The sequence below is a fragment of the Perissodus microlepis genome, chromosome 8 (assembly GCF_051167445.1).
Source record: "Perissodus microlepis isolate ML-2025 ecotype Zambia chromosome 8, ASM5116744v1, whole genome shotgun sequence".
Classification (NCBI taxonomy): Eukaryota; Metazoa; Chordata; class Actinopteri; order Cichliformes; family Cichlidae; genus Perissodus; species Perissodus microlepis.
In genome coordinates, this window is record NC_140468.1 from 6,160,059 (window position 1) to 6,174,364 (window position 14,306).

At 41.7% G+C, this 14,306-nt stretch overlaps 1 protein-coding gene across 1 annotated transcript in view; it reads right to left on the reverse strand.

Annotated features, from left to right (window-relative positions):
- Window positions 1-12,135, reverse strand: part of etv4 (ETS variant transcription factor 4) — a 35,965-nt gene extending 23,830 nt beyond the window's left edge. The window contains exons 1-4 of the mRNA XM_084937181.1: window positions 11,963-12,135; window positions 11,272-11,362; window positions 11,081-11,128; window positions 4,514-4,567 (exon numbers count right to left, since the gene is read on the reverse strand). Coding sequence (XP_084793307.1) covers window positions 4,514-4,567; window positions 11,081-11,128; window positions 11,272-11,362; window positions 11,963-12,019 — 250 coding nt within the window. The 5' untranslated portion in view covers window positions 12,020-12,135. The remainder of the gene's footprint in view (window positions 1-4,513; window positions 4,568-11,080; window positions 11,129-11,271; window positions 11,363-11,962) is intronic.
- Window positions 12,136-14,306: the final 2,171 nt, after the last annotated feature.

Below are 14,306 nucleotides of genomic sequence, written 5' to 3' on the forward strand. Positions count from 1 at the left end.
ACTTCCCCACTGGAAGTTATTAAACGCCTTTTCCTCTACATTGTAGACATTACAAACTCCTTTTCAGTGGATTTGATTGCCTAAAACATGACTAAAAGATGTTGTAAACCTAAAGTAACTTTTATGTATATTTAAAAGGCCCCATCTTAACTGAATTTAGGACATTTAAACCAAACATGTGGCTCTAACTCCACCAAACAGAGAAAATACGAATAAAGACCTAGCAAAAAAAAAACTCTCTGTATCACTGTAGTCAGTGAAAGGCTGGCAGAAAAGAAGCCTGTACTTCTATAGGTGTTTTGGTGGAGGAATAACTCATGTTAATGTCATGAATGAAGGTTTACTCCCCCTAACTCAATGTGCTGCCTCAGCCAGTCTTTCACAACCAACCCATTCATAAAACTGCAGGGCTGAAGCCTGTGTATAAAAAACAAAACGTATACCAGCCCAAGTGTGTTTATGTACATGCGTGAGTAAGTGGAGGAGAAGCTGTCAAAAGAAATCACATGTTCACGTTAGAGAAATCAAGTGTTTTACTCATAAACAAAACAAAATGCCGCAACAAACACAGTCATTGAGGAAGGCTCGCCTCCCCCAGAGCGAGAAGGCGAGCGGTATCTGTGCATGTCTGGCAGGCACCTGGCTGTTTTTGCACACTTTGTTGCATAGCAGCTGTATTTTGGAAAGTGGAGAACACAGAGCTGCATGTTTCTCTTTTGGGGAAAGAGGGAGCAGGGAAAGGGGGTGGGGATGGGTTCGATTCACCCATCGCCCCACGCTCCAAATAGGGCCTGATTGGGCCAGTTCGGATCCAGAAAAACAACCCAAACAAGAGGAACGCTGTGAATTCATGACAAAGCAGAACACAGGGAGCCACAGAGCCACGCTGCTGGGAGGATTTAGTTAGAGCTGGGTTACTGGAACCTTTTCTTCTTTTTTCTACCTTCTTTCCTTTCTTTAGAAAGAGAATCAGCAACTTTTAGTAATAGTTTAAATCGTTATATTTTTAGGCAAACGCGTCAACCCTATTCTGATTCTGTCAAAGACTGATCAAAGAGGCAGCAAGGTGGAGTCAGTCTATTCGTTCTATTACTAGACAGACCCTCTAATCTGAAACAAAATTCAGAAATTCAGTCAACTACAGTCAACCATTGCAAAGAGATGGGTGGCAGACGAGCTGTGCTCAGTGCCACAAACTGACTGGGATTGATTGCAATGCGTTGCCAGTATAAATTCTTTAAAAGGTTATGTATCATTAGAGGCTGGGCTACCTTAACAGGTGGTGAGAGGTAGCTTTAGCCAGCATCCTCTTCTGCTCAAGATTTAGTGCCAACTAGCATATAAATACATGTCTAGAATTTAATGCACAGATTTGCAGGTGTCTGTGCAATGCATGGATACAGTCTCCAGATGCGGTGTGCTAACCAAGCTTCCTCAGCTCTTCCAGATAACCCAACACTCCACCTGCTTGCCAAAATAAAGCCTCTCCTGGCTTCCAAACACCAAGATAGCCACAATGCTAAAACTGAGGCTTCAGAATAAGAGTTCGCAAAACGAACAGGTGCCACTGCGGTGGCTATGTCTATGTTTTATACACAGTTTGTGATTATATCTTGCATAACTTCAGCCTTTTAATGTCGGTCAGACAAAACAAGCAATCTGACAATGATGCCTTTGGGCTTTTCAGACACCTTTTGACACTTTCTGGACAGTCTATAGAAACGGATCATGCAGCCCTATTTCATAGCATGGCGTGCTACAATTAAAGAAAAGGTTGCAAAGCATAAAACGGAAAAACAGCTGCATGTAGACAATGTTCTAAGGACCCCAGAAGGATGAAAGGTAAAAATTATTTTGACAAAGTTGATTTTCAGTTTTATGTGTTCATCTCTTTTTCATTTCTTCCCCCTTTGCCCTCAGAAACTCTCGCCCTTTGTCATTTTGCTTTCTCTCCCTTGGTAAACTTACTCGCTGAGAAGAACTGTAACAGCATTCTATAGCCACAACTTCCTATATAATTACTGCAAGGCACAAAACTAAACAATCGTCCCACACAACTCTTAAAATCACTGGATTAGTTCACATCTTGGAACACTCAGTGTGTGCATGAATGTGTGTGTTTGGAGAGAAAGACAGAGAGAGGTAGAGAGAAAAGGGAAAGGGGAGTCCAGATTTTTAAATTTGACTTAGTTTGTACAGACACAGGAAGGGAGGGAGGCGTTTGGAGTATCCACTTGAAGAGCAGGGGGGGGCGTCAGAAAGGGGGGGGGGGGGTCTGTAGTACTGTAGGGCTTTTTTATGAATGAAGACTGAAGGAGAGGACTGAGAGAGGGAGAAAGTGCAAGAGAGAGAGAGAGAGAGAAAGAGGGGGGAGGGAGAGGCACACTTCCTTTTACGCACACAGGGAAGAAAATTTATGAATGGGTCACATCTCTCGAGCTGCTCCAAGTGTAAACAACATACTTGAACAAAGAACAAGCTCTCAGTGCAGGCAAAGCCTCGGCAAACCCTCCGACTGTGGCCTTTTAGTGCGAAACTAGTGACGCGTCTAAACTATTTTAATTACGCTTGTGCACTGTAAATTTGACTGACACCTCCATGTGTTTCTCCCCCGAAGGCAGTAAACAGACAAAGTAATCTGTCTGACAGTAGCGTCAGCCTAACCCTTGAAGGTGCTGTCACCACAGAAAAACAAGCATTTAATCCTCACGGGCAATCACATGAAGTCGATGGGAAAAAAAAAAAAAATAGGGTGCACTGTTATCACCAATGGCTCAATTACCTTTAAGCACACACAGGCAGGTCAGCAAGTACATAAAAGTTGCATGTTTGCATAACCTTCCCTCAGTGGCGGCCTGCAGACAGAGCATGCTTGTTAGCTGTGAACTGAGGGAGAATGGACCAGATGAGATAGATTTACCAGATGTGCAGGTATTGCACAATCCCTGCTTTGCCCCCTCCTCTTCTCTAATCTAGCATTCCAACATGTTCCAATGTTTTTGCCTCTCTTTTGCCATTTCACTCGCTCCACATTTCCTCCCTTCGTCAGCACCACACCCATGCAGGTAACAACTTGACTCGATAAACAACAATGTTAAATTTTTTACTAGGACGCTTATTCAGTGGAGGCCTCAATTATATTCCGGTCACCTGGGATTAAGGCTTTCCTTTATGCTTTTTTTTCAATGTTTTTGAGTTTCCAAAACAGGTGAGTCACCTCTTTCTTTTTTAAACACTTGCTGAGAACGCCTTTTCAGTTCAGCATGGGAACAGAACAAGCGCAAATATTTAAAGTCGCTTGTCAGCTTCAGTTTTCCACCAGTCAGAGCTGAATAGAGATGCTCTAAGTGGACTCAGCGGCCATTGACCGTGATCAGCAGGGACACTGTCTGTCAACGCAGGAGTGTCTCTGCTGCGTATAAGTGAGCTGCCTGTCAAATTGAAGCCCCGCTGACCCTGCAAATCATACCCAGGTCAACCCTTAGTGGAGGCCTGACAGCTGATTGGCTGACAGTCCAGGGGGTTAAGTAGACATGACCTCTGTGTGGCCCGGGGATCATCCGCACATCCTCCTCCACATTGTCGGCCGACACAGTGACAATATTGCGCAGGGCATGTGTCACCGAGGGGCTGAACAGTGGTGACACGGAGCTGGTTAAATCACATGATGTTTGCACACAAAAGGCACATGGAGGAAGCGCCTTTGACCGGGAACCAAAGCTGCCAGTTTTACTTAGGGGGTGGGATTAATTCTAGAAGTTCCCTTTAAGATTCCTTTAAGTTGCCAGCCATTTCTGTGTCATTGCTTAAGACGGAGAAGCCTTCAATGTGCTGAATGGGGCCGAAAAAAAAACAAAAAACTGTTTGTAGGGCAACACGTACTCCCACCCATATCCTGAATCGCCATTGTTAAAACACACAACAAGAAAGGGAAACTCATTCAAATAGGCGCTCAGTTGTGCAGCCCAGGAATTTGCTTTTCTATTTTACACCTTCCGATATGGACAAAAGGCCATCTTTGTACCTGGGCCCTGAATGATTTTTTTACTGGTTTCCTGGGCCGTCTCCATTCAACTTTTCAAAGGCATGCAAATGGATGGCGGCAGCACATAACGCCGGGATCCAAACTCACTTCATGTTGACTGGGTCATTAGCCCCTCTGTTTCTGCATAGCTTTGCCTCCCAAAGAGATTACTGTAACATCAGCGAGTTACAGTATCCCCACGTAAGCCTCTGGTGGCTTCACAGCCCAAATCTGACCGCTGCTTTCATCCCGTCTTTCTCATAACATGCAAAATCCAACAGGAATTATATGAACAGGCTAAATGCCAAAGCAGAAAGATGGGGTTAGACGGGCATGTACAGCACTGTGTGTTACATGACTCAATACCTGATTGAATTAGAAATTTTGTGACAAAGTGTGGTCAAAAGGCCAGAGTTTTGTTTTCTATGAAACTGACACAGAGCGCATTTCCAGACATTCGTTTAAAGGACAAAAACTGAATGTACTCACAGTTCTCAGAATGGAAATCAGGAACAAATTGCTCATCGCTGTCAGGAACCTGAGCTGAAAGTAAGAAGAAACAGATTGTGTTTTAGACAAGAATCTAATATTTCTCTACCTTTCTTTCATCCCTGATAGTGTAACTTTCTTCTCTTCTTTGAAATCTGAGTCGTGCTCATTCAGGTGACCTTCATGATTTGTGTGTGTAGCATGCCAGCAGTTTACTCATCGATAAATCAATAAAACAACAACATGGATACACTGTAGATGTTAACCTGCCAAACTGGTTTTGTGTAGCATTTGTAGCAGTCACACCAAGTCTGATAAAATACAAATTTTTCTTTGTCCTTGCTTTAAGACTATTATATAGAGGAAATAAACTCCTTCAGCCCCCCACTCCCCCACCCAGCCTGCCCGCTTCGATTTCACAATGTTTTTGTCTATAAGTGAAAGTTCCCTCCGCCTCTTTAAAAACACTCAACTCAAACCCGTCAGACATCTCTACACTAACAGGCAGGTGTTATCTAGTTTCTACTCGAAATCCCAACAGACAATACAAGCCGCTCTGGCCAAACCAGTGAAGAGATCTGTCACATGGTGTGACAAACCAGCTCTTTTCTTTTTGGATTTGTTTCCAAAGAGTTGGGGACTTTTGTCTAACAATCTAAAAGCAGTCTGGATTTCATCTTCTGCAGAGACGGTGACTGGCTTAAAATAGAAGTAGAGAGAAAACAAGGAAACTAAAAGCAAAAAGAAGAAGTGGAAGAGCGAAACAAGAGCAAGTGAAGATTACGTGAATAGTTCCCCACAAAATCAAGTCTAGATATTTTTCTTTTTGCTTGTAGGGTTATCAAGGATCTAGATTGTTTTGGTGTGCCATATTGGCTGTATTCTCTTTAATATAATAGAGCTACATTGACCGACCGCTTTATTAAGTGTACCTTGCTAGCACTGGGTTGGAGCCCATTTTGCTTTCAGGACTGCATTCTTCACGGCATAAATTCAACAAGGCGATGGAAACATTCCTCAGAGACTTTGGTCCATATGATGTGATACTGAAACAATGCTCAGTCGGTAATAAAGCAGGATGCAACCACGCTGTCATGATGTTTACACCAAGTTCTGACCTGACCATCTAAATGTCACAGCAGAAACTCATACCTGATGATGTTTGTACAATTTTCTGTTGTCCGATTTTTTCTAGCTGTTGCAAATTGTAGCCTCGGTTTCGTGTTTCTAGCTGACAGGAGTGACTCCTGGTGTGGTTTTCTACTTGAAGGTTTTGCATGTTGTGCGTTAAGAGATGCTCTTTCGCATGCCTGGTTATTTGAGTTACTGTTGCCTTCCTCAAAACAATCTCATCCCTTTAACATCAACAAGGATTTTTTGCCCAGAGAACAGCCGCTCGTTGGTTATTTTTGCTTTTTGCACCGTTCACTGTAAACCCTTGAAAAGGTTGTGTGCAAAAATTCCAGTAGACCAGCAGTTATACTTAAAGTGGCCGGTGAGTAATTAAAATAAAAATGAATCGGCAAGCATAAATCCCCAAATTTCAGCCAAGTTTCAGTCCCATTAAAAGCTAAATGATGTGATTTAAATCCCCCAAATATTGTGTAGATTGATAAAAGGCATTAGAGACAATGGATATGTGACTTTAGTAAAGCGCCCTCCATATGTGAGAGTGAATACTATTTAATGAGAGTAATATATTAACCCAAATCATATTCAGTTACCTTTCAGTGATAGAGAAGTTTGCATCTAAGAAACAAAATACACCCAACTTACACTGATTTGTAAAAATAGACGAGTCAATACGGTGATATGTGATATCTCCATCTGATCTGTAATGACTTGCAGTGGTGTACATTTTCAGTGGGCCTGATTAGGCACTCTCTCATAATGAATCTCATCTAGGATCTAACTGAATAAGCAGAGCCAGCGACGCCAAGCCCAGGTGCAGCAGAGCTAGACAGACGCTATTGTGCTACTCTTTCCAAACCCCATTCACAATTATCCTTTTGGAGCTTTGGACTTTGAGTCACACAAACGCAGTTGAAAAGCCTAAATCGTTGGACTGCCAACACCCTACTAAGGGTGAAGAGGTCAGATACACGCACTGGCATTTCTTTTGCCAACCCTCGAGTTAATGACCTAACCCTAATCGTAGCGCAGAGCCAGAGCTCGCAACCTTTTTAATCTGGCAATGCTCCAGCTACACAAGAGTGTGGACTTTAAGTGTTTCCATTGCTTGGGACTCAAACTTACGTCATGGTACAACCTAACTGGTAAGGAAAATTTGATGGGTATCATTAAATATCATGAACCCAATCAGGGGTGTAATGAGCTACAAAAAACACACTGTAGGTACTTAAGCATCATTTACCCACTAAAAAGAGGAAAAGTATCTACTTTTTAGATAAAGAGCAACTTTTTTTTACCTTACAAAAAGACATTTGCAGATGGCACTGCAACTCTGCAACAGGACCTTTGATTGTAACCTCACCCAAGAACCACAATCTGACCCAGCGTTCGACCTCAGTGGCCTCATCGCTCGCTCTCTCACTTCATCAGTGGAGACAACAAAACTCAGACAGCGAGCGAGCGAGCAGCAGAGGCAGAGGACAAAAAGAGGAAATAAGAAATTCAAATCCACTTTCTTGTTGTCACACTCCTCCTTCCTGTGCAGAGGAAACCGGATGACTCCGTTTTGGAGCATGTTCTGATAAATGACATCGATTTCTTATATAACGCCGCATCCTGTGGTTTACTATACCATAATAATATTACCCCCTTTTAACTTTTCAGTCTTTTGCCCTCAGGGGGGAGGAATAAAGCTGCCGTATGAGACAGAGCAGGGGCCAATATTTAGTTCTGCACATCCAACAATCAATCATTTCCACTAGTTTCAACATGTCCAAAGCGGAACATGCTGGACCTCGTAGAGACGCGGGAGAGGGAAAACAAATGATGAGCATCAGGCATCATCCTGTGTGTTTGTGTGTGTGTTTGTGTCTGCACACTTTCCTGTGTGCGTATGAGCGCTTGCACGTGTATCTGATTTGTTTCCAGGAACACCTCATCAGGGACTTTGAGATGCAAGTCAGCACAAGAAGGAAAGTGTGTTTATTCGGGCACAGACGCATGTTCTCCTCGATGCTTCCAGGCACCTTGAATGACTTTTTTCCCCCCCCTTTCTTCTCACAGTGGGAGATCCTGGGAGGAGCTAAACAGCTACAGACATACAAACCTAAAGGCCCAGAAATCAGACAAGATGTGACAAGCTCCTGAACTCTTGCCATTCAGCGCTTCACCCTTTTTGTCTCACAAAAAATCCCTCCAGCAAACCAGCTTTTACAACCTCGGTGAATCCCTCACAACTGCAATCACTCATGATAAGGTCTTTAATTAATGCAACAGGAAAGGAGAGGTCTTAGCTGAAAGCTGAAAACAAGCCCCATACTTAGGGTTAAATAACACTTTGATAAAGTTACACTTACACACTTCGTTTGGTCTTTCCCCCACCCCCTCCTTCACTCTCTGTGACTCAACAATAAGCTGCCAAACAATGTTTTAAATTCCTTTAAACGCCTGGTTTATCTAATTATAGAAAGGGCCTAATTTTCACTTTAAATGTTGCTTTCTGTGGTATTTAGCCATGCAGACAGTTTTAGGTTTTATTGTTCCAGGATCTCTAGAGAAAACTCTACAAGTGACTTAAATGTCTGAAAAACTGAGATTGAAACAGTCAAACGTCCATTATCAGATTTCAAAGGGACCGTTTCTTTGGTAGGAAGTTGCTATGCGAACTAAAAAGGCCCCGTGAATTAGTCAGCGTAACCACAACACTTTATCTGGGAAGCAACATTTCAAGACTGTGAGCGCCACAAACTAAACTTAATTTAGCTTCTATGTAGTGAAGTTGTTGGCAATGATATCTAACACACCACCAAAAAAAAAAAAACCTCTTTCTGCCTAAATGGTTTAACACCACTGGAGGTAAGTGGAGAAGGTGCATTTAAGTGTGGCCTCTAATAGCCAAATGTGTGAATACAAATAGGGCCTCAGCTTTGAAGTGACTTCCATTGTTGCACTTTATTGGTTTGGGGTCTTGTCTTTTTGTTAAAGGAGATGCTGGTGTGAAGAGAAATTGCAGGTATTTGACGCCGCATGTGAAAAGGTGTGGAAGCTAACGTGGAAACGACATTGTTTGCTGTAAACAGTAGCTGGCTCAGAAGCAGGATCTATTTAAATATCCGTCTGCTGTTTGGGCAGACACAAGCGCACCCCAAGGTCTCAGATCAAAGTTTCTTCACCTCCCTTATTCTCCTATGTACTACAGATGACTCAGAATGGGTCCCATTTGACTGTTAAAAGTAATCCAACGATCCTTAATCAAGTCAAAAGACACACATTCATCATATGTTTACAGGAGATTTTACATTTTTTGGGGGGAACATGGAAGAAAAAAAAGACTCTTTTCATCCTACTAAATGAGTTAACTGGTCGACCAAAATGTTAACAGATGCTGATTAAACATGGGCTTAGACTAGATTAGCCAACTAGAGAACAATATTTTTTTTAAAGCATTTTTTGTGACTAAGAAACATGACAGACTGCACGCTACTCCCCGATCACTCTTTCACTGCATGCACAGTGTTGTTAAGAAGGAGTTGCAAGCTACCACTTTCCATGAAATGATGACTAAAATATAATTTTGGCTGCCTTATTTGACCAAGCAGTTTTATTCATATCCCCCTTTGCTTTGGCTTATTTTACAGTTGTACATGACTAAGTAATATTTTTTAAAAACAAAACAAAAACAAAAAATGTAAAACAACTACTACCACTTTATGTGCATCGGGAAACACAACGGAGATGAAAATATCCCCTAGTAGGGCATTTTGTCGTGTGGCTTAGGTTGAGTCCATAGTGTCAAAATGAGCTGGCTAATTGATCTATATAGCAACAGGAAGGTTTGTTGCTCTTTGAGAAAAGTGATTAACTTCTTTATAGGTTAATGTATCAAAGCTTTCTATTGGCCCAAAGATGACGTGAGAGGACGTGATGGACACTATATCTATCCATCTATCTATCTATCTATCTATCTATCTATCTATCTATCTATAGGCATACATGTTTTAATGATACATCATGAGTTTTCCATTGATGGCAAACTAAATTAACAGGAGCTGATCCTAAAGTGTGGCACAAACTGTCTTTATTTGTATATTCTATTTTCATTCATTGGCTTTTAAACCTGACTGATATCCATTTTTTAATGTTATTTTAATGCATTTTTACTTATATAGCACCTTAGTAAATCCCTGTTTTTTTAAATGTACTTATAAATAAATTGACCCTTTGGCTTTGGCCCTCAAACCTTTGAGAACCATAGTTTAGAAAGAAACCAAAGACACTAAAAAACACTGCTCGGAGCAATAATTTGTGCACGACTTTCCCCAAAATTCAAAGCACAGCGCATGAAACAATCTTGAGCCTATGAATACATTAATATTTTTCAATTCCCAAATTTAACTGAGGAATATAATGCATCTCCAACTTCAAGGAAAAGTACCCTCTCACTGTTCCATATTTTCACACCACTCATATGAAAGCTGCATATTAGACCACCCTTAGTTTTGTGCATATGCAAGCTGCATATGCAGCAGACAAACATTAGAAAAAGCGTCCAAGTTTAATCATCTGCACATTCATTCTGCATGGTGAAGTTGAAACATTCAAGTAAGCAAACAGAGTAGAAAATGACCTTAAGCAGCGTTTATCAGGTTGTTCTGGCTCACATTGGAGTGAACGGCATATTTTATTAATCTTCCCCATCAAAGCAACTGACACAACAAAATTCACACCCAGTGATGATCTTCTCAATTTACTTGCAGCTTTTCTGCAAATTTAAACTCACTGTCCTGCCACTGCTGTGCTCCAGGTTACCACTAAAAAAAAATAACCCACTCAGTGACTCACTGGTTGTGTTGTTTTCCCCCTCTTGACATACAGTATAATTACTCCATTGCAGCTCACGTCATCAGTGCACTTATTAAGTCTACTAGCTGACAATCACCTCTGACTGGGCCTCATTTCATCGCTATGTGCCTTTGAGTGACACAAGCCAAACAGCCTGTTTGTTTGCATTGGCCCCTAACTCGCACGCATACTACATGCCAACATGGCCAAAATAGGGTATGCTCAAAGCTAATAATGTCCCGTCTGTGTTCACTTTTTGGAGGTGGGGGGGATTCTGAGCATTTTATGAGCATGTGTGTTGAGTCAGAAAAATCGAGATCCTGTATGGCAGCAAAACTAACCCGATTAGCTTTGTCATAAAGTTTGAAAGCAGTTCAATAAAAGTGCAAAATGTTGTGGCATAAGCACAAAAAACAGGGAGCCATGCATATCTGTAGTAGTCTCAGAATGTTTCAAGCAAATCTTAGTATCAAATAAAATTATTCTTTGTGGTTTCAGTGGTTACAGATCTGTCCAGACACATGTAGCATCAACCCCCACGGCTGTCAAAGTCACATCACAGAAATTATACATTAAGAGTCAGCCAAGTCTCACCTTCTGTGAGCCACGTCTCTTGGAGCTGGCTTAAATCCTGGAAGAGGTCTGAACAGAAAGACAGAAAAACAAAGAGTGAATATTCATCGACACACAGTAACTACGACACAGACTGACTGACACTAACCATAGATCATGATGTATAACATGTAAAAAGACCAGAGGACAAAACTTCTACTCTTTCACTTTACCTTCAGATTCCTGAGGGGGCAATTCTGTGTCCATGTATTTCCTTTTCGCTGCCATCAACAGTCTATTTAGGGGCCCATTTCCTTGCGACTTCTGCAAAAGCCATAGAGGTTAAGAGAGGAAAAGAAGTGAGAAATGGACTCCCAACAGGGCATTTTAAGCACATCAGTGTCAAAGCAGTTAACAGCTCTTTACTATGGTCAGGAAAAATGGCATGAAGTGATGCAAAAGCTACCACTTGGACTGATGATGATAATAATGATAACAGTGTCATGGATTACAAATGAGATCCTACTGCAGTTGGTGAGCGTCAAGCTCCACTGAAAACAACTGATTTCCCAGTTGTGGAGGCAATCTTGGAAAAACAAACGCGCCGTATGCGTCTGAACGACGTGACCATTTGGCACACATTGACACGTTCTCCAAACAAACTCGTTCACGTAAGAAACCCCGCTGACAAACATTAAATGCGCCACATTATATCCTTTACTTTGAGTGGGTTTTTTTCATAGTTTTAAGCGGCTTGACAAACAGTTTCCTATCGCGCGCACGCACACACAGCTGCTCCAGCCAAAACTCGTGCAGACGCGACGCCGAGAGAAATGTAAAAAACAAAAACAAAACAAAACCCGGTAGCAGAAACGTAAAAAACCAGGCAAAAGAGAAGTGGAGAGTTAATCCGAATATACGTACATTTGCTAAAGTGTAAGGCACTTGCTGGTCCAGATATCCATCCATCTTATAATCCATCCGTTAACCGTTTGTGGTCATTTAGGCTGAGTTGAGTGAGATCCACGCAGCCTGCAGAGAGAGGAGGGAGCGCTGCTTGTGAATGGAGCTGCGTGGAGGCTGCATGCATAATGAGCTCCATTCACAAAAAATGCCGAGGGGAAGCGATGGCGAGTGATTACCCAGCGGGCTGCGGCCCTCTTTACAAATCTTCTTTTTGCGTTTGTGTGTGTCTGTGTGAATGTGACAGACAGCTCGACAGATTGCAAATTTCAGGTAAAGTTAAAAACAACAACAAAAAACCCCGAGCAACCACCTATTTACTTGTATTTGCAGAAGGATGCAGCTTTGTTAGTTAATATGCGCAAAAAGTTCCCTTTTCTGGTTCAAAAACACTTCGGATGTTTAGAAAAGTGCACAACATATAAGATGTGTGTATTTGAGACTTTTCTTGGGCTTCTTGCCACGTCTGCCCAGATTGCCAGGCTCCACTTTTTTTTGTAGGAAACTGCGAGGGGAAAACAGATGTTGGATTTTTTTGTGAGCGTGTGTTGTCGAGAGGCAACAACTAAACTAAACCCGATTTGATTGACGCACGGTCTTAGATAAAGTTTATACCGAATTGTGGTGACTTTGAACGCCAGCTGTGCTGTCACTTCTCCAGCATAGATGATTTGGGGGTAATATGGAGACGTGCTTTTCTGGCTCGGTCCAGAGAGACTCGTGATTGGTGGATTTCCTCTTCAAGAGCTCGAATTTCTTGCCTTTGTCCGGATGAATACACTGGCTTATGAATGAAGTCTCGGTCCCCTCTATTAGCCAATCAGAGGCCTGGTAGTCAGGATCCTAGCAACCGTAGGTGGAGTTTGGGTCTTAGCAGCCAATCATATCTCGGCAGGCTGTTAGCTTTTATACTGGATTTTCCAGTTGTTTTTCATTCACAAAAAAGAGAGAGGAAAAAAAACCCCGTCCATTCATAAAAACCTGCCCTGGCACGAAAGTCCTGACATGTTTTTCTTTTCTGCCCAGACAAACTCAAAGAACCTCATGTTGTTTACCTCATTTCATGTCTCCCCCCCATATTTATAACAAGAGATCACAGCCAGGCCAGGAAAAAGTGGAACTAGCCCTGCAGGAGTTACATAGATCAAAATAAGCTTTAAAAAAGTGACGCAAATGAATTCAGGATTAAGGATTCTTACGTTTTTGTGGTTTTAACTCTACGCCACATGATAACCACAGGATTTAAAGCTCTTCGGGGCTGAGAGAATGGGGAAGTGCTCACTGCTTATGAAACTATTTTGCCAAATTAAAGCCACAGAAACAGTTTGAAAAAAACAGAGCGAGGCCAGTCAAGAGACAGGAAATCAAGTCCTAAAGGGATTTGCGTTTAGTTTCAGTGGTGAACGAGATTCAGAGATACAGCAATGAGCCTTATAAGAGCATGTGCACACTCCTCGTCCTCATTTCTCCTCTGTTGATATTCAGTCTCCATAACAAGAGATACTGTACAGGTTATTTCCTGCTTAATGATATTTAGATGCACATTTAGATGTACACAACAGGCTATAAATATTGCATCAGCTCTGCTCTGTACTGCTACAGTAGCACTGAGCAGTTTCACTACAGAACAGGAACACAGACTCAAGGAAATTAGAAAAGATTCTGATAATTTAATTGAATTTAAGCCGCTCAATGCTCTTCTATAAGATGGTACAGTGGGTCTCAAGTCAGGGTTTGATGCCCCTCAAAATGCTGGAAGATGAAAGTAAATAAAGTGGTGAAAAAAAACATCAAGTTACACAATTTTGTTTTTCTTTTGCGTAAGACGCAGCATACCTTTACAATCTTTGTTGGATCTCAAACTGCATAAACTAGGGGAGGTTGATAGTCTGCGTCCATTTTGGATTTGCCTATAAAAGCACACAGCTTCAGGGATGTTTTACGTGTCGTTTTGATGGATTTTCAACATTGTGTGTCAGTGTATGACCTTAAATAGGTCAAAAGACTACAGCTTAGACAGGCGTAGGCTCTCATTAGTCATTTGTCCGTGGTGTATATCGTCAAATAAAACATAAAAAGCAAAAATGAATTGTGATAACACACAGTGTGAGTTATGAAAATGGGTGTGCTGTTTATCCATAAATACAAGTCATTTCAACATATCAGGCCATTTGGGTCAATATGTACCAACAGTTATATGCACTGCAGCTAAATACTCAACCAAGATTTATGATCCCAAACAAATTCTGTCATTTGTTTCATATACCTCTACTGGGTACTCCACGTTTTGACGTATCCAGTGAAA